Source organism: Medicago truncatula, chromosome 7, assembly GCF_003473485.1.
Source record: "Medicago truncatula cultivar Jemalong A17 chromosome 7, MtrunA17r5.0-ANR, whole genome shotgun sequence".
Taxonomy (NCBI): Eukaryota; Viridiplantae; Streptophyta; class Magnoliopsida; order Fabales; family Fabaceae; genus Medicago; species Medicago truncatula.
Genome location: NC_053048.1, coordinates 48,966,564 through 48,986,545, shown reverse-complemented (window position 1 = coordinate 48,986,545; position 19,982 = coordinate 48,966,564). Strand labels below are relative to the sequence as shown.

General features: G+C 32.1%; 3 protein-coding genes across 3 annotated transcripts; 1 reads left to right on the top strand and 2 right to left on the bottom strand.

Annotated features, from left to right (window-relative positions):
- LOC120577181 (trihelix transcription factor PTL) lies at positions 1–2,703 on the top strand. Its single transcript, XM_039828285.1, has 3 exons — positions 1–538; positions 1,213–2,187; positions 2,318–2,703. Exons 1-3 carry the CDS (start codon positions 90–92, stop codon positions 2,319–2,321), a joined length of 1,428 nt encoding a protein of 475 aa, XP_039684219.1. The 5' UTR covers positions 1–89; the 3' UTR covers positions 2,322–2,703.
- A 4,868-nt stretch (positions 2,704–7,571) lies between these two features.
- Positions 7,572–10,421, bottom strand: LOC120576861 (fructose-bisphosphate aldolase 6, cytosolic). Its single transcript, XM_039827439.1, has 3 exons — positions 10,030–10,421; positions 9,120–9,347; positions 7,572–8,641 (listed from the first exon to the last, which is right to left on the bottom strand). Exons 1-3 carry the CDS (start codon positions 10,055–10,057, stop codon positions 7,821–7,823), a joined length of 1,077 nt encoding a protein of 358 aa, XP_039683373.1. The 5' UTR covers positions 10,058–10,421; the 3' UTR covers positions 7,572–7,820.
- Positions 10,422–18,511: 8,090 nt separating this feature from the next.
- Positions 18,512–19,982, bottom strand: LOC11432960 (uncharacterized). Its single transcript, XM_003625707.4, has one exon. The coding sequence runs from the start codon at positions 19,665–19,667 to the stop codon at positions 18,732–18,734; it is 936 nt and encodes a 311-aa protein (XP_003625755.1). The 5' UTR covers positions 19,668–19,982; the 3' UTR covers positions 18,512–18,731.

Below are 19,982 nucleotides of genomic sequence, written 5' to 3'. Positions count from 1 at the left end.
ATCAATATCTATCTTCTTATTCCTTTTTCTTATCTTATAGTAATATACAACAATATCTTTCAGTTTCACTCTTCTATTCTTCCTATCTCATGGAAATGGAAGACCATAATCAACACTATGATAGTAATAGTATCACTGATCTTAGACAACTCATTAATATTGTTCCAAGATCAACTACCAACAATTTCCCTACGGCGGAGCTATTCCCCGCCGGCAACCCACATCAACAACACTATGAGATGATGATGTTTGGTAGACAAGTAGCAGATATAATTCCTCGTTGTCTTCATGATTTTGTTTCAACAGATTCACCTGCTGTTGCTACTACTGCCACTCCTACCAACACTACCACTAGTGCTTCAACTCCTTCATTTAGTGGTAATTTAGAAGCTGAAACTACTGCTTTCATTGCTGTTGATGCTTCAACTGGAAGATGGCCTAGACAAGAGACTCTTACACTTCTTGAGATTAGATCTCGTCTTGATCCTCAATTCAAAGAAGCTACTCAAAAAGGTCCTCTTTGGGATCAACTTTCTAGGTAGGTCTAACATTTTCTTTTTCACTCCTTTTCCTTCAAATTCAGCTTAAGAAATGTTTGTGTTACAAAAAATTAAATTCAATCTTTAATTAGTTTATGCTTGCACTTGTTTGTCCCTACTTTTTGTGGAATTTTTGTTAAGCTGGAAATGACTATACATTTCTGTAGTCTCTCAATTTTAGACTATAGTTCATATTCCAAGATTAGTACTGCCTTTTTTCCCTTTTGAAATTGTGTACCCTCTTTTAAGTGCAAATTGTTTCCCTTTTATTATCTCCTTATTTAAAATTCACTCAACTTTTGGATTCTTTTTCATCTTTTTTTTTTTTTTTTTTTTTTTGTAAGCAAAATTTTTGATGGGGTACAAGGGATTCTTTTGCATTTCTAATTCTATCTATCTTACATGGAATGACACCAATCAATCACAAGCTCTTCCATCAAAAACTCATTCCTATTGACAATTTAAATGACATTTCATAAAACATATTACACGACAATACATGGTAGTAGTATTTTTTAACAAAAAAAATTCTCATCGTACGTAGCATGTGCTACTTTGGTAGTAGCAATATTCATAGCTCCAACTAGGGTTCAATATTCCTATTAAAACCCCCCAATAAGCTTTTGTTGTTTTTCTTTCATACTGATTTAGCATTGCTTGTATTGATGTTAAGGATAATGTGTGAAGAACATGGCTATCAAAGGAGTGGGAAAAAATGCAGGGAGAAGTTTGAGAATCTATACAAATACTACAAAAAGACCAAGGAAGGAAAAGCAGGAAGACAAGATGGGAAGCACTACAGATTCTTTCGACAACTTGAAGCCTTATATGGAGAAAACAATAACCCTTCTTCATCTTCACTCCCACAAAACAATTTTTGTACCAACAACAATGAAGAAATGTTTCATTCCCACATCAACAAACATTGTGATAGTCTCAGCCTCACAAACTCCACTGAATTCGACACATCATCGTCGGATGATGATGACAATGATCATAGTACTCATGAGGGGATCAAAGAGAATGAGTTCTCCATGGATAAGAGAAAAAAGAGGATTGGTGGAAGAAGCTTCTGGAAGGTAAAGATAAAAGACTTCATTGATTCACAGCTGAAGAAATTGGTGGCGAAGCAAGAGGAATGGATGGAGAAACTCACAAAGACATTGGAACAAAAGGAAAAAGAGAGGGTGCTAAGAGAAGAAGAGTGGAGGAAACAAGAGAAAGAAAGGTTGGAAAAAGAGCATAAATTTTGGGCTAAAGAAAGAGCATGGATTGAAGCTAGGGATGCTGCTTTAATGGAAGCTTTGCAAAAATTAACAGGTAATAATGATGAGATAATAAAGACTCAATCTTCTTCTCATGATGGAAATAAGAAGAGAAAGGAAAACTCAAGGAGTTGCTTTTACTTTGATGATAACAACAATGTTGATCGGTCTTGTTTATATAATGTTAACAATGGAGATGGAGCTGGTTCTTATTGTGATGTTAATGATCAAAGAGAAGAACTTGGGAGAGTACAAACAAATGATGGTTCAAATTCTAATAATGTTGTTGCGGCTGAAAATTGTTTCCCGTTCTTGATGAGTACTGAGGGAGGAAATTTGTGGGAGAATTACAACTTGAAGGTTAACAAAGCAAACCAAAACCAGTGAGTTTAAATTTCACAATTTTTTTCTTCTTCTGAGGTGATCTCATAATATAATGTAAGCAAGAACTAACTGAAGAAATGAGGGTTTTTATATATATAGAGACATGATGATATTATTACTTATTATTAGGTAATTAAGGTGCATGATCAATATTATTATAGTCACGGGAATCTACTCAATCTAGGAGAGAGAAAAATATGGTCAAACCATTTTCTCAAAACAAAAAAATTTGGTCAAACCTCAACAGAAAAATTGAAGACACAAAGTTAGTTTAATGATGGGCAAATATATTCCATCAAGTGTTGTTGGGGGTATGACACTAATTCAGGTGAGTGTCTCACGTACCTAATTATCATTTATGCTTTGCAAATGGATCTGGAATTGTAGTACTTTGATATATTGATTGCATCTTCAAATGATGTAATTCATGTATGGTTTTTTCTCATTACTCCTCTATCTATCATTCTTTTGTGTAATTTTAGGATGTTTAAATAGTGTGGGCCTTCATTGAATCATTGTTTGTGTGTTCGCCGTAATAAATTACTTTACTTTTTAATTATTATTTTTTGAACAAGATTTTACTTTTTAATTATTGATAAATAGTTTTATGGTTTCTTAGATTTTTTAGGGGAAATCATCTCCATTTCTCAAACTAAATGTTTTTTTTTTAACAAATTAAATTGATGATTCTTTTACAAATATTTTAGTTGTATAAAAGCCAAATTACACAAAATATTCCATGTGATGGCCATTTTTTGAAATATAAAGTAATGAACTCTCCATTATTCAATTCTCTAAATTTTTATGTAAAATGCATTTGTATCTAAATATAAGACATTTATCAATTAAATCACGAGAATTGAACGGAAGGTTTGAACTTTGAGACAAGTCTTAGAAGCATATATGACTTCTAATGTAGTTTTATGAAAAGACGAAGTATTTCTACTTTAGTCGTAAAAGTTGAAGATCATATCATACCACAGGTTACACAATTTAAATATTTTAGGTACATAATACAAGATAACGAAGAAATAGAAGTAGACCTAAATCATCGAGTTCAAGTTGAGTTTTCGAAATGGAGAAGACCATGCAGTGTTTTAAGTGACACGAAAGTATCTCTCAAGTTGAAGGAAAAAGTTTATTGATCAGGTGTAAAGCCGGCGATGTTGTATTGAACAGGATTAAAAATGACAACATCTGATAGATGGTGGCAAATAGGCTTAGGTGGTTTGTACATGTAGAGAGAAAACTTGTAGATTGTATAGCAGAGAGGATAGATCGAATGGAGGATATGCAAATTACTATATGCAGATGACGATCTAGAAACACTATGAGAGAAACTATTACGAAAGTATAGAGATTAATGAGTTAGATTCAAATATGATTTATAATCAAACATTATGACCTAATTTGTACCATGTAGTCGACCACACTTAATGAAATAAGCCTTGATTGTTGCTGAATTTATAGACAACTTCAATAAAAGCTTGATTATTATTTCTCCAAAGTTATTCCAATATTTGCATATTATGAGCAACATTCGTGTTTAAGATTTTGAACATGGCCTTTATTTACTTGTCGTTCCTCACTCTATCTCCTGTCATCTTGGTTGGCTAGATATTTGATAGAAGTTGTTGTTTCTTCGACATCAAGTAGATCATATGAGAGGGTTGATTAACAATAATATCCTCATGAGCTAACTTCAATTTAGCTAACTACTTTACTTTTATTTTGTTAACAAAAGCTAACTGCTTTATTATTAACCAATACTTCTTCCTGTATTTTATAAAAAAAAAAATTAAAAAAAAAAATTATGATCGTTTTTTGTCACACACACTATTTTTTTTTTTAACACTCTCTAATACCCACTCTATTATTGAGTGCAACATATTCGGTTTCTCTATTTTATTTTATGTAAAATTCATTTTTAAAACGTATGATTCTCATACATTTCATTCAATAAGAAAAATGTGATAGAGAGGGTTAAAAGTAGTGTCCACAACTTTCCTTTATCGTAAGTAACCCTCTATCTGGCCTTGTTACTGTACGCCCAGGCGGTGGCCTGTTGTAAATGAAGTTTTCTATTTTCAAGGCCAAGAGCTAAAATTTGGTTGAAGTTATGATATCGAAATATATATTCCAACTTGTTTTAGAATATCTTGCACTGTCCAGCTTGGTAGGTCACTATAAAATGACAACACTGTTTGTTGTGTTTTGTATAGTAGGAACATTAATTGCGATCCAGCAGAGTAAAAATTGCAGTACACGAATTCTCTGGCAAGACCGTTCCTCGCAATATTGTTTAACTAGTCACCATTTACAATTATAATCTACTAGCTAGTCAAATAATGAATTATTGTATATTTCTGTGAAAAATAATGGGGTAAATATTATAACTGAATTAGACCATATATGAGAAAGTCTCAAAACTATTCTTTGAAAATACAATTTTCTTTCCTCCATTTTAAAGGCACCTGTAATTATTATTAGGATTTTAACAAGTGCATAATTGATAACATAAGTGATGAATAGAATAACTACACTATCTGCAATAGTACATTAATGTGAAGTGATGAAAGCGAAATACCCTAAAGTTTGGCAAACAAATTAGTAGTAATAATTTTCTGCAAGCAACGGGACAAATTAAGAAGGACAGTAGCATGGCAGAGAGAGGGTTTAGTGCAGTTGTTTTTGCATTTTAAGGGAGGGGTGGTGTGGTAGTAGTAATAGTACGTAACGGCACAGGCACTAGAACCGCTACTACACGCTGAGTCTGTGCAGATATATACACATGCATTGCATCATACTTTACACCTTACCTTACGCTACTAGCTAATGGTCATGGACTGCCAGTATCCGTACCTGGGAAGTAAAGAACTTTCCTACTAAAGGGAGACATTTTGGCAGTTTTTCCTCACCTTTTTCCTCCTTCTTTATTTGCTAATTTGTCTTCAAGTAATTAAAGAGTCAATGGGTGCCAAAATCGATCACTCTTTGTTTGTGGGTTGGGGGGAGAGAGAGGGTGTGCTTACATAATACTATGCTTTTCTGTGACGTGACTACCTGCACAGTTCCAGTTGCAGCTTGGTTACCTCAAAATTTTGTGTGTGTTTTGTTAATGGCTTAAATATGCAATTTCTCTATCTAATTTGACCGCGTTTTGATTTTTGTTTTTGTAAAAAATAAAATTAAAAATATTCTTACAATTTTTTTTTTGTTTTAAAAAGGTATCTGATCCCACTATTCAGTTGAAGTGGCATGTTTTTGGCCACGTGGCAGTTGCTGATTGTGCAACTTTTGCCATGTGGTATGCCACATAATTATTTTTTGTTTTTTTTTTCAAAATTTTGAAAATTCTTTTTTAAAATTAAAAAAAAAACCTGAAAAATTAAATTTTTGATTTTGAATTAAAAATATTTTTTTTTCAAAATTCTGAAAATTCTTTTTTTTTTAAATTAAAAAAAATCGGAAAATTAAATTTTGGAAAATTCATTTTTTTTTAAAAATACTGAAAATTATATTTTCGAAAGTTATAAATTTTGAGATTATATAATTTTTTATTTTTTTTTTCAAACATTTATTTTCCAGTGACGGATTGCATATTTAAGCCTTTGTTAATAAAAGAATATTTGCATTAACAATCTAAATCAACACTACATATGATATTGTCTAATTAAGGAAAAGAAAACCCTATCACAACTAAATTGAAAAGAAGTAAAATGAATTTGATGTGCAATAAGTATTTGAACAAGCTTAAGGGCGGAAAAAATTGTACATGGTTCAGTTGCAAGAGTATATGGAGAGGTAATTTTATACATAAAATTAGACACAATTTTATGATGTTGATCACGAATCAACCCACTACAAGTTGAGCTTTCATCACTAGTAAAATATGATGATGTTATGTTTAAGAGAACCATGAGGGATGAACTCGTTTATGACTCTAATGTACAATGTTGTTGCTTCTTGTTGCAATTCAGCTACAATGTCATGAACGTGATTGTTAAAGCTTCTCTACCATATTTGATTGATGAAAAAATAATATATGAGCATGTTCTTGTCCTTCTAAAGAGACCATGTCCATTTTGTTTTTTGTTTTTTTTTCTAGCATGTTTAGCAAATTATAAAAAGTGTTTCCTTACAGTTTAGGATTTTTTTTTTCTTACAAAAGATTAGTTAATGTGTTTTTAAACGTTAAAAATTCAAGATTTTCATTTTAAAAGAAAAAGAGTGTGCAAACGCAATGAACCAATGCATCTCAACTATTGGATGGCCACCAAAATTGCAACAATAGAGGTCTTGTGTACCTTAGAATACAGATGGAAAATTCTGGCTTCAAAAAGCTTGCTTATAATTTTAATTGTTTTTTTTAGCAAATAATTGTTATTTTAGAATATTAATAAAACATTTATTTTTTTCCCCACTAATATATTATTTATTTATTGAATTCTACTCAATCTAACTGATCATTTTCTTAAAAACCACGCACAACCTTAAAGCGACAATTAAAATGAAATGGATTATGGGTGGAGTATTATTTTGGGATGTGGAAGGCAACAATTATTATATATCTAATCTCATCCATAACTGACAACAATAATGCAATCAGGTTCTGACATGAGATTTCGTAAAAAAAAAATTATCAGACATGATATGAGTACGAAAGCTAAAGAAAAGGATTCATTTTTATTTTTTTTGAAAAGAAGAAGAAAAGGATTCATAATAACAGTACTTAAACATTTCATTGATGTCTGGATGAAGTTCTCTGTTAGTGGGATAGGCCAAAAATAACTACCCTATCCTAATAGACACTACAGTACTACTACCTCATAATCCATGCCTAAGCTTTTCCATTTCAATATTTTATACATGGAATTCAATTCGATTTCACTAAACGCAGATTTAATAAGAAGGGGAAAAATGAAAGCTCCTTAACTCTTGATTTTAAAGTGTTAATAAACACAACTATTTAAAATAGACTTGATCTCCAATAATATAGATTTTAGGCTCTTGATTAATCTGAAAGATACCTTTCATGATGCAGCAACTTAGTCGAAAAATCCTACTGCTCAAGCTGCTAAGCCACCACCACTTGTTGGCAAGCCCACTCAACAAGCAGCAACTGCAATTGAAACTGCTAGAGTTGGTTTTTCCTACTAACTCTTACAAAGAAGAGGAAACCAAATGCAATTATGAATCTAGTCACTTGATTTGTTTTATCAATTACACCCTTAAAAGTCCAATAATTATTGGATGGAAAGAAATACTATGTTTTAATCCTAAGATCAGATTCATGAAATTGAAAGATGTCAAATTAGTGAAAAAGGAGTGTATGAGGTACTAAAACGTAACCATATATGATCCAATGTAAAAAACAACTAAATCAGCCAAAGGAAAAAAAATACTACGATTAGTGGTATCAATACTAAGAAGTGTCACCTGATAATATTAAAGGGCAAAACTCAATCAGAGAGAAAAACAGAAGCAAATTAAATAAAAAAGAACCGAAAAGGGCTGATACCAAGCCAATATAGCTTGGAGTGATTATTCTTCAATCCATAATAAAGCTCTTATAATGTTGATGCCAATAGCACAAAAATCTCTCCCAAAAAAGCTCACTACCTTTAGTACCTTAGTATTTGTAATCCTTGACATGGAGAGACTCAGAGGCACCTTCACCCAGGGTAGCATCACCTTTATAGGTTCCCAAAGTTGCATGTGAGTTAGCCCTGCACCTGGAGATGAATGCATCCTGAGCCTTCTTAATGTTTTCATCTTTCCCAGCCCATGCCTTGAGAGTACTCTGCTGAAGTGCTCTTCCAAAAGAGAAAGAAAGTCCCCACGGCTTCTTTCCATTCAACTTGTTCATGGCATTGAGATTGAGTGTTGCCTCCTCCTCACTCTGTCCACCAGATAAGAACAGGACAGCAGGAACGGCAGCCGGAACGGTTCGCTGCAAAGCTTTAACGGTATACTCGGCTATAACTTCGGGGGAAACCTTTGGAGAATCTGAACCAGGGGTGACCATGTTAGGCTTCAAAAGGGTGCCTTCCAGCAGAACATGATGATCGTTTAAAGCTTTGTAGCATGCAGCCAGAACACGTTCAGTCACCTCGGCACACTTGTTGATGTCATGAGATCCATCTACGAGGATTTCGGGCTCGACTATAGGAACTAAGCCATTTTCTTGGCATATGACAGCGTAGCGAGCTAGACCATAGGCGTTCTCGTGGATAGCCAGCTCAGATGGCTCGTTGGGACCAATCTTGAGGACAGCACGCCACTTCGCGAATCGGGCGCCAGCTTCATAGTACTTTTGGCAACGCTGACCAAGGCCATCCAAACCTTGGGTGGTGGTTTCCCCATTGGTTCCAGCTAGCTCTACAGTGCCCTTGTCAACCTTAATGCCAGGAAGAACTCCTCCTTCCTTCAACAACTCTACGAAAGGTTTTCCTGCGATAAAAAACAAAGATTAGGAACTAATGAGGGCCCGAAAATATGGCATGATTTAGGCATTGTTTGGAAATACAACTTAATTTAACACTTATAGCATAAGTGTTCATATAAATGCTTGAATATAAGTTATTTCTATAACTAAAGATTAAACAAAGTAAAACTGTTTTCGTTTAAACTATTAGCTGTTTTCGTAATCAATTTTGGAAAGCTTATGGATATATCACAAACTCATACCATAAACTCTCTCAAAACAGTTTCCAAATTTTTACACCAGTGGATAAGTTCAAATATATCAAATCATAGAGGCTCTTAAACATAAATTGAAAAACAAGGTAATAAACATAATTAAGAGTATATAAATACATAAGAACGGTGTAAGTATAATTTTGCTCATTGATTCCTCATAAATAAGGAGATACTTAGCATATACTGCAAAATGCATCTTACAAGTATCCTAAATAAGGAGCTTAAGTACCTGCAGCTGTCTTTTGATAAAGAGTTTCCTCAAACAAAATCACACCACTGAGACACTCAAAAGCACCAGGGGTGGTGAAAAGGAGTTCACGGAGAGCACGCCTGTTTGTTTCAACATTCTCAACATTAATGCTGGCCAAACGCTTCCCAATTGTACCAGTTGATTCATCAGCGGCAAGGATACCCTTCCCTGGGCTGCCGATGTAAGCAGCATTGGCAATGAGTTCATCTGCAATACATCAGCACATTAACTAGTAGATTACATATCTTTTAAATCCTGCCGTAATAGCAGTTTACCTCTATAATAAACTCATTTCAGTTTTAGATGAATAAAAACAGGGGAAGGAAAACAAACAACCGACAGCATTTACCTTCTTAATCAGGGAAAAGAATGACAACTTGTTACAACAATAGAACTAATTAAAAGTTGTTTTGTGGAGGAGGGGAAGACATATGAACTGAACTAACTTTTACTAATCGAGATATTGAATTGAATTACATAGATGTAAACTAATTATAGTTATCAATTCTGAATAGTGGCACTAGCATGTAACGGCCAACCAATCTAAAAATATTTTTAAAATATTTTGCATTAATAATCCCAAATTAAAAAGTATGGAACCAACTTAATGTCAGGAAAGGACAAAATCACCAGCATTCAGTTGCAAACAGAATTAATTAAATGTATTGCATTACATAAAAACTCTTAAAACAATAGAGAAGGGTTAACAAAATAGCCATCCACAATAGAAAAGATCACAAGTATGATGCATAATAGTAAAAGGGCTAAATAATAAGAAGCATAATTTTTCAACCATAACCGATCCAGACAAAGCGAAAACGAGAAAGTAGATAGCATAAATCAATGACATAAATAATAATGAATGAAACAAGAGAGAATGAGAGAATACCTTGGTATTTGCTCTTGAAGGCAGACATTGTGGGTAGTATTAGTATATGTATAGTGAGAGAAGAAAAGTGAAGAGGGTTTTGTGATATTGATGACAGACAAAGGGTTTATGAGCGTAATATAAGGTGGCGTGGACAAGGGGTAAGAGCGTTACCATATATGTAATCTGGCGTGGTCCGCGTGGACAACAAGGGGGTTGGGTTAAGTGGCGTGAGATCAATTTTTATGTACTGTGTAATTTATTTTAGACCCTACAAAATCAAATCAATTCAAATCGTTTGCATTCTGGTGGACAATAGGTATGTATGCATTGGTTGTCATGAGAAAAGCCAGCAATCGGACGTTATAAGTCATTTTCTTTTTCACTTAACATAGTAGGAATTGAGATACTTGGTTTTCTCCTCTATGTATGTGATGATGAAATAACGGAAGCATTTGGTTTGCATACGACTTTGAAATGAACATTAGACCTTCAACTTTATAATTTGGATTTTGCTCTCGACTTTAAGAATGTTGTAGACTCATTTGGTTGTATTATTTCTGCATATAGACAGATGTTCCATAATAGTTTCAAAAACTCTCATGTTGAATTTAATATGAGGCAAATTAATGGGGTCGCTCGTGAATTGATACGGTTAGTCCTATATAATGTTTGATGATGATATACCTTCATGTATTTGGTCCCATATAATGCTGGTCCCACTTAAATGCATTGAGTTGCTTCCCTCAACAAAAAAGTCAAATCGTTTATTTTTAGACAAAAGATTGATGAACACCTCATCCATCCAATTCCAACCTAAACTTTTTCTCTTTTGGTTTCTCCTCCCTGTTTTTTGATTCGTATAAACAAAAAAAGGGCCCAACTATTCAGCCAACACTTGCTAAAGCTGCTAACCCCATCACCAATTCAACACCGATTGTTGGAAGGTGCAATGGGGTTCAACCTACTCATCAAGCAGCAGTTGCAATCTAGACTGCTAGAGCTGGTCACCTTTTACAAAGAAGAGAAAGCAGATATGATTATGAATCTAGTCACTTGATTAGTTTTATCAAATTACTACTTAAAAGTCTAATAATTGGATGGAAAGAAAAACTAAATTTTAATCTTAATATCAGGTTCATGAAATTGTAAGATGCCAAATCAGTGATAAGGTGTGTAGGTGAGTAAATAGTCAATTTCCCCCTTAAAATTGTAAGTTTCATCAATTACCCCTCTGAAATTAACAAAACTTCAATTACCCCCTGAAATTTCACAACGTTAGTCAATTTACCCCCTCCGTCAAATTTTTTTGTTAGTGAACATGACGTTTTGCAAATACCCCCTGAAGTTTGCACTTATGTGCAAAATGCCCCCCAAACTTAAAAATTTATATTATTTTTTTCTTAAAAACAAACAATTAATAGTTAAATATTAAAGCTAACTATTAATTTTAAAGTTTGGAAAAACTACATACATATATACATCAAAATAAGAAAAAATGTGTATTTTTAAAGTGACAATAATGATTATTTCTAATAGACAAATTATTATTTTTAGAGGTTTATAAACAAATTAATAATCAAATTTATATTTATATTTTCTCCTTCACCATCTTAGTTTTTTAACTCCTCCAACTTCTTCAAAAATTTGCTCAAACCATTTAAACTACACAACCCCCAATATTAATCCACAAATCATCCCATTATTGTCACTTTAAAAAATACATATTTTTTCCCATTTTGGAGCCTATTTTGATGTATATATACATGTAGTTTTCCCAAATTCCAAAATTAATAGTTAGTTTTAATATTTAACTATTAATTGTTTGTTTTTAAGAAAAAAAATAATATAAAATTTTAAGTTTGGGGGGCATTTTACACATAAGTGCAAAACTTCAGGGGGGTATTTGCAATACGTCATGTTCACTAACAGAAAAATTTGACGGAGGGAGTAAATTGACTAACGTTGTGAAATTTCAAGGGGATAATTGAAGTTTTGTTAATTTCAGGGAAGGTAATTGATGAAACTTACAATTTCAGAGGGGAAATTGACTATTTACTCGTGTGTAGGTAGTAAAGCTAACCATATATGCTCATATATGTAAAACAACTAAATTTCAAAGGAATTAGTATATGAATAAACAAGAGTTAATCATATTAACTCTTTTCTTTTCTAATTTCTTTTAAAAGTGATCATGTGCAGCTCACATTATGATGCTTCCACTATCTTTGCATGCCCTATATCCCCACTACAGAGTTGCATGCGATGTTGCAGTGGTAGCGAAAAAGTCATAGCATATCAGATTTTATAGCATTTTGCCCAAATCTCTCTTCGCAGCCAGAACACGTTCAGTCACCTCAGCACACTTGTTGATGTCATGAGATCCATCCACTAGGATTTCGGGCTCCACTATAGGAACTAGGCCATTCTCTTGGCATATGACAGCACGCCACTTGGCAAATCGGGCACCAGCTTCATAGTACTTCTGGCAACGCTGACCAAGCCCGTCCAAACCTTGAGTGGTGGTTTCCCCATTGGTTCCAGCTTCATAGTCATGAAAAATTAAACATTCTTTCAAAAAAAAAAAAAATGAAAAATTAAACATGAAAACTTAGTAACCGAAAACTCCATAAATAATCAAACACAAAAGTTCTAACAAAAAAATATTAGGTATTCATAAATATTAGAGCACTTCTAAAATAATCTAATACAATATAAAAAGATTTATAAAAAAATTATAGTCAGAAATTATTTATAAAATATATTTATAAAAAAATCTGCTACAAATTTTATTAATAATATTTTAATATATAATACAACGAAAAATTATAAAATAAATATATCAAAATAAAAAAAAAATGAAAGCAATGTTAGTAAAAAAAGTGAATTCTCGTAAAAAAAAATTAGAAGACATGAATATGTGGTTCTCGTTAAGAAAAAAAAAATGACATTGGCATGTTACAAAAAAGATGATAATAAGCAATATGTTGAAAGCACTTAAATTTTTAATAATGACGATTTTGTCATTTAAAAATAAATATGAAAATAATTATGTCAATGTAATTAAAATTGCATTAACTCATCTTTCTTTCCCTCCCCTCCCCTCCAAAAAACTTCAATTTGAGGGGGAGCAATAAATGAGCTTATGATAAATTTTGCTCCCCTTCCTCTCCCTCCCCTCCCCTTCAAAAAATTTAAAATATCCTCTCCCCTCCCCTTCAAAACCCGCAAACCAAACGGTTAGAAAAATGGTTAGGAAGAAAATGAAGGAGAATTACAATAATCTCAAATTGAAAGCACTGTTTGTTATGTTTGTACATATAGATCCATTTTCAAATGCAAACTAGAATAGTTGTGGCAGAAGAAAAAGAATGAAGAAGAAAGAGTGTTGTGGCGGCTGTGTTGGTTCTGTTATGGGATTAGGGTTAGAAAATTGTTTTTCTGTCATAGGAAATTTCATAATGACACAAGTAAAATATTTAAATGCTTTAAGCGGTTGTTAACAATCGTTGGGTTAAGCGGCGGCTGTTAACAACCGCTGGCTCCAACGGCAGTTAACTGTCGTTGTGTTCGTAATATATTCACGTTAGATTTAAAACTGACTTTTCTTTAATACACATTTTTTATTTGAATTTTTGTATTTCATATAAATAAATAAATGCAAATAAAAACTAAAATAATACATAATAGGTGGAGTCATCTTCGTCGTACCAATAGATATAAAATCACATTTTATTAATATAATAATACATTTACAATGGGGTAAAACTAAATCTGCTTCGTCGTACCAATAACATTAAAAATAACATCTTCTTCGTACATTTATTCCTTAATAGGTGGAGTCATCTTTGTCATACCAATAACATTAAAAATAACATCTTCATCGTACATTTATTCCTTAATAGATGGAGTCATCTTTATTCCTAAAACTTTTAGATACTTTTCTCCAAGATACTCATACAAGACAACACCAAGATGATCCAAAATTGTTCCTCTCGTCGTACATTTATTCCTTAATAGGTGGAGTCATCTTTATTCCTAGAACTTCGGGATACTCTTCTCCAAGATACTCATACAAGACAACACCAAGATGACCCAAAAAATGTTGTTCCTCACCTTTGCACTCTTGTTGTTTAATAATACATTTAACTACCGCTTGGGTTAAAACAAAGAGAGAAAAAAAACACAAACCATAAACCCTAAACCCTAAATCCTGGGGTAAAACCAATTCAAAGAAACCTCTTGAAATTTTCAAATTTTCAAAGAGGCTTATTTGAATGAAAGACGAATGATGACAAACCAACATTTTGTAGAAGAAAGAGGAAGAATGAGATTAAAGAGGAGAGAATGTGAGCAAAATGAGAGTAAGGAGGAGAGAATGTGAGGAAATGTGAGAATATGAAGGTTTTTATAGGGAAAAATGTAAAAAAAATAGGTTGAATGTTGAAAAAATAGGTTGAATGAATGATGGAAAAAGAGGTTGAATGTTAAAAAAATAGGTTGAATGAATGATGAAAAAGACGGTGTATCTAGAACACACGTAGCGGCAGTATTCAATAGGAAGTATTCTCGTCAAAAAAATAATTTTCTTAGGGTTATACATGATACAAGGTATGGGGCTTTAAAGATATTGGGCTTATAAAATAATTGCTAAGAAGATAAAGAAATTATTGGGTTGTAAAGTAAAAAGAAGTACTGAGTAGTAATTTATTTATTTTTAAAAGTATATTTAGTTATTTATTTATTATTATTCCGGTTCTATCGGTTGAACTGGTTCAACCGATTGAACCATGAACCGAAGGTCATACCGGTTTGATCACTGATCCGGTTTTAAAAACATTGTAACAAAAGCATTTTGGGATTTATCGATTATCTATGGTAGAATTATTTTCCGACACTCGAGGCACTAAATGAAAAGAAGATGAAAAATTGGTTCACATTAACGAATACCTCTATTTGGATGGTATTCTTCAAGCGCTTCATTGTTTTAGAGCACGCATATTTTAAATGAAGATATACAGTTCAAAATAAGATATATGAAATCAAATGAAAAATAAATGTCTTCAAGAGTCCCATTAATAAAGCACCAATTCAGACAATAATAAGTTTTCTGTAGTTCAATTTTAATAGTCATCCACATTGTTCTGCCTAATTTCATTTTGAGATAATGAATCATTTCATATGCAATGATAATACTTCAAGTCTACTTTAAGTATTTCTTAAAGATCTCAAACACAAACTTCGCATGTTGTAACCTTGTCTCGTGTCTTTCCTTTTAGATGGACGAAAATTGCTTATGACACATTTGATAAGGCTGATAAACACTAATAAAATACCAAAATACCCCCTCTGTAGTTAACTGCCGAGGAATTCATAAACCGATTGCAGTTAACTACAGAGAAAAACTTCGGTAGTTAACTGTCGAGGAAACTTCAAATCTTAATTTATTTATTTTTACAAAAACCTTAAATTATCATTATTAATATTTATTGATTTTAATACTATTTAATTCATTGTAATTCTATGAGTAAACATAATCAACACTCTTTTAATGTTTTGGATTACATTAAAGAATTAAACAAGAAAAATATGATTTTCTTTTTCTTTTTAAAAAGAAGCAACTATAAAAGCACTTTAATTTCATTCTCTTGTTTTGCTTGCTTTGTAGAGGATTCTTTTATTTGAAATTTTGTTTATATATGTTCCTCTTTTTGACTGTGTATGCTTAACCATGTTTACATTATACAGATTGGACAGCCTTATAATGGAAGCAATAAATTTTTTAATATGGTCAAATATGGTTCATGTTTTTATTTGTATGTGATTTAATTGTTTTTTAATTAATGATTTAAATCAGTAAAGATATACAGCCTTGATCGATAAAATCGAATATTATTTCTTTGAGTCAAATTTTGATTTCATTACACAATTAAAGTGTTTTTATTGTTGCTTCTTTTTAAAAAAAAGAAAAAGAAAATCATAACTTTCTTATTTAATTCTTTAATGTAATCCACAACATTAAAATATGTTGATTATATTTTCTCATAGAACCACAATAAATTAAATAGTATTAAAATCAATAAATATTAATAATGACAATTTAAGATTTTTGTAAAAAAAAAAATTAAGATTTGAAGTTTCCTCAGCAATTAACTACCGAAATTTTCCTCGATAGTTAACTACAGATAGGATATTTTAATATTTTACCAATATTTCTCCGCCTTATCAAATGTGTCATCGCCAATTTTTTAGATAGATTGAGGGATTTTATGTAAAGCCTCTCAAGCCAGATCGTATGCTTGTGTCAGCTTGACTTGTTACCATGCTGAGGTTATAATGCGAAAAAGTATAGATTTAGTGGTGATCTAAGACAAGTGTAAGTGTAAGTGTGAGTGTTGAGTACACGTTCTCATCTCGGTAAAATAATGAAAAAGCTCATAAAATGTGAGGACTAGACATAGCCCAAGGTTCACTAATTTCTTGTGTGATTCTTCTTTACTAAATTTTTATACACCAATCACACAAAACACATTATTCATTAAACTAAAATCAAGCAAATTTTGATAGTTACCAACTTTCTTTTTTATGAGAAAGGTTCACTTACAACTCCGTTTAAGATAAATTTTATTGAGTGAATTTTACATTTTAAAAAAGGTCACAATTAAAATTTCATTTCTTCCGACAAACTCATCAACTTTAGCGTGTTCTAACCTCAGTGAACCCACAAAATTCAATTCGGCTAAACTTTTATTAAATAAAAAAGGCATAATAAGGTTGTTAAACATAGTTATCCTTCCATAAGCATGTTCTAAAGTAAACAAGTTATGTAGGTAATAACTATTAATTACGTGTGTTCTAAAGGTTGTTAAAAAATTAAGTGTGTTTTTTATGTGCGAAATTTGGTGCTTAACCTATTAACTCATGAGTTGATACATCTGTCGAGTTGCACTTCTGAAAAATTATCAAACAAATATGCAGACAAATGAGTTATGTTTTTCAGTTGCGGGCTTCAGAACTACTCTAAAGAACGTCTAGGTTGAACAACTATCTAAGGTTGCGTGAAATATAAAAGAAAGCGATAAAAAAAGTAAATAGCCGTTTAATTCATTGAACACGTGTAAAATAATCTTTACAATAGATGTTTATTAACTTAGAATAACTACCAAATATGCACTAAACATGTTTTTCGTGTTCTTGACCCACTAACTCGCATATTATATCATTTAGGATCGTGTCGTACAACACTGATGTAAGTAACTACCATGGTTGTTGTGTTAAAACCCTCAACCGTTTGTTGGCTAAGTTATTTACTTTTATCGCAACCAACCTTCCACAACCCAATTATCAAGGAAGCATGCTAATTGAGGGCAAAAATAAACTTTTGAGATGGCTCATTGTCTGTCAGTTAGCCAATTATCAACTATTAATGTTCTCTACATCCCTATTGTTAAGGGACCGGTTGTTATCCATATTTTTACTTCTATGAGATGGGGTTCAGATTGTTATGGACAACTTTTGGGTTGTTCATAAATGAAAGAGATGATATTCTAAAAGAGATAAATAAACTAAAACTAAACTATTCTAACAAACTAATTCTTCATTCATTCATTTCATAATCATTACATTTGATCAATCACTTATTTATAGTTTTGATATTCTAATGACTCATCACAATGGAACTCTCTAGATCCTTCTAGAGAGCATGACTCATCACCTAATATAACTTGAACTTATACTATTCTAATGGACCTATCTTAGATCATTACACAGATCCTCTCCTACGAGATTTTAAAAGATTAGGTTTGAATCCTCTCGTACGATTTATCTATATATTTTTTCGCTCTAACTTCCTCTTAAAAATTCTCTCTTTCATAATCATCTTTTCATTTTCCCTCTTATTCTCCCTCGTCTCACTCACATTATTTTTGTTGGAGAATGATGCAAGAAGCATAAGAGGATCCAAGTTCTAAATTGACCTTGATATCGTTTTTATCTTCTTTTCACCGTCCATAACCACCTCATACGTCATCCTCAATATTATGGAAAGTGATTATATAACACTTTTGACACGGTAAATTATTATATGATATAGTCTCTTAGCCTCTTATTCAACATTACCACGAACCTAATAACGCCAATAACAACTTCCAATCTCATCTAGACGCAGTAGCCAAGTTTATAATCGATTCAACCATCAGCTACATTATCAACTTATTGTGGGGTAGATAGGCAAATAGAGTCTCATGACAAAAAACATTTTCGACCAATTATTTTTGAGTATCAATAAATTGAAATTCTTTGTTAGAAGTTCTAAATTATCTGATTTGACAGTGTAGTTATCTTTTTTGAAGGAAGTGTAGTTATCACGTACGTAAAAGATTCATATTCATTTCAACTAGTTAATTAAGCAGCATGGAGTACAAAACCAAAACGCATTCATAAATAGATCGTTGATTTAGATTGAAGGGCCCTGCATAATTTCAAACAAAAATAAACTACAGAATCAATAAATTTATACACATAACTTAGAGTAAAACTGTTTTGTATAAAAATAAATAAAAAATAGGTTAATTGTAACAGTACATGTAATTACATTACAATTAATTACCTTAAAATCTGCCTGCATCCCATTACATTACAAATGAAAAACAAAAAGTTTGTTTCAGTCTTCAAAAAACCAGTTTAACAAACAAACTCCCAAGAAATTAAACAGAAAGATAGAATCAATCAGGGTTCTTACATCCACATATCAACAAAGAGAATCCAATTCTATCTTGTTCCTTTTGTTTCTGCAAATTCTTCTCTTCCAACCATAATCTACTATTCAAACCACTCCTTGTCCTAAACATAAAAACAGCAGAAACAGAATCAATATTACTAGGATTGAAAATCCAATCATGCAAATCCCACATCATATCCACTACCAAACCATCCACAAAAATTGTTTGATTGCCACGAAAATTCCACTTCAATCTCTTCACCTTAAACACAATCTTCTTATCCATAAACAAACATAACATGTGACTCTTTGATGTTGATCCTTCTTCTTCTACTCCACACTTTATCAATATATCGTGTGAAATTCCTGTTTCAGAAAACTTTGCCTTTGTTGCATAAACACTTGTACCATAAAATCTTTCACTTCTTGAAACCATTGAGAATTTTGCATCATGGTTTTTCTTATCTTCCAAGTTCTCCAACGAATCTTCTTCTTTGTCTCCGAGGAATAAACCCAATTCAGAGTTCACCAAAACCATGACGTAAAATCCATTAACCGGTTCAGGTCCTTCATCATACTTAGCATCAGAAAGATCCCATAAAACTTTGACTTCAAAATTTTGATATTGAAACGTATCAGTACCTTTGTTCTGTTTCAATAATAGACGAGGATTTCCATTGAATTTTGAGAAAACATTGACATAATCAGAATCAGAAGTGATGTTTATGATGAAACCTTGTCCAATGAGTTTCTTGGTCCAAGTTAGTGTGATGAGAAATTGTTGTTGAATTGAGATAAAGTTGAGTTTGTATATGCAAGTAACTGAATTTTGAATTGAAAGGTTATTGAGTTTTGGAATGATTGAATTTGAAGGTCTTGAACAATATAAATCAGATACTCTAATAGCATGTTCATTGTAACAAGATGTTATGCCTCTCATAATTTTTTGAACAAAGAAAAATAAAATATGTGAGTTTGTGGTTCAGAAATAAAACGACATATGAAAAAGGATGAAGACAATTTTGTGGTACGTACGTGTGAGTTGTGACAAGAATAATTATAGGAAAAGCTTAGGTCGCAGGTTATTCTTGTGTGTTTGGATATGGTGGAAGTAAGAATAATATGTGAAGAGAAAAAGAGAGAAGAGAGAAGGAGATTAATTGAAGGTGACAAAAGACAAAGACAAAGGCTAGGATTTTTCAGTGTGAAACAATATTGTCCTTTCTGTTTTGTTGCTTAACTGTAGAGACAATTA

Excerpts from the sequence above, each read along its gene's own strand:
- LOC120577181 (XM_039828285.1), top strand. The coding sequence starts at position 90 with ATGGAAATGGAAGACCATAATCAACACTATGATAGTAATAGTATCACT. Across the intron at positions 539-1,212 it reads CTTTGGGATCAACTTTCTAG|GATAATGTGTGAAGAACATG; the intron begins GTAGGTCTAACA and ends ATTGATGTTAAG.
- LOC11432960 (XM_003625707.4), bottom strand. The coding sequence starts at position 19,667 with ATGAGAGGCATAACATCTTGTTACAATGAACATGCTATTAGAGTATCT.
- LOC120576861 (XM_039827439.1), bottom strand. The coding sequence starts at position 10,057 with ATGTCTGCCTTCAAGAGCAAATACCAAG. Across the intron at positions 9,348-10,029 it reads CTTCAAGAGCAAATACCAAG|ATGAACTCATTGCCAATGCT; the intron begins GTATTCTCTCAT and ends GATGTATTGCAG. Across the intron at positions 8,642-9,119 it reads TTATCAAAAGACAGCTGCAG|GAAAACCTTTCGTAGAGTTG; the intron begins GTACTTAAGCTC and ends TTTTTATCGCAG.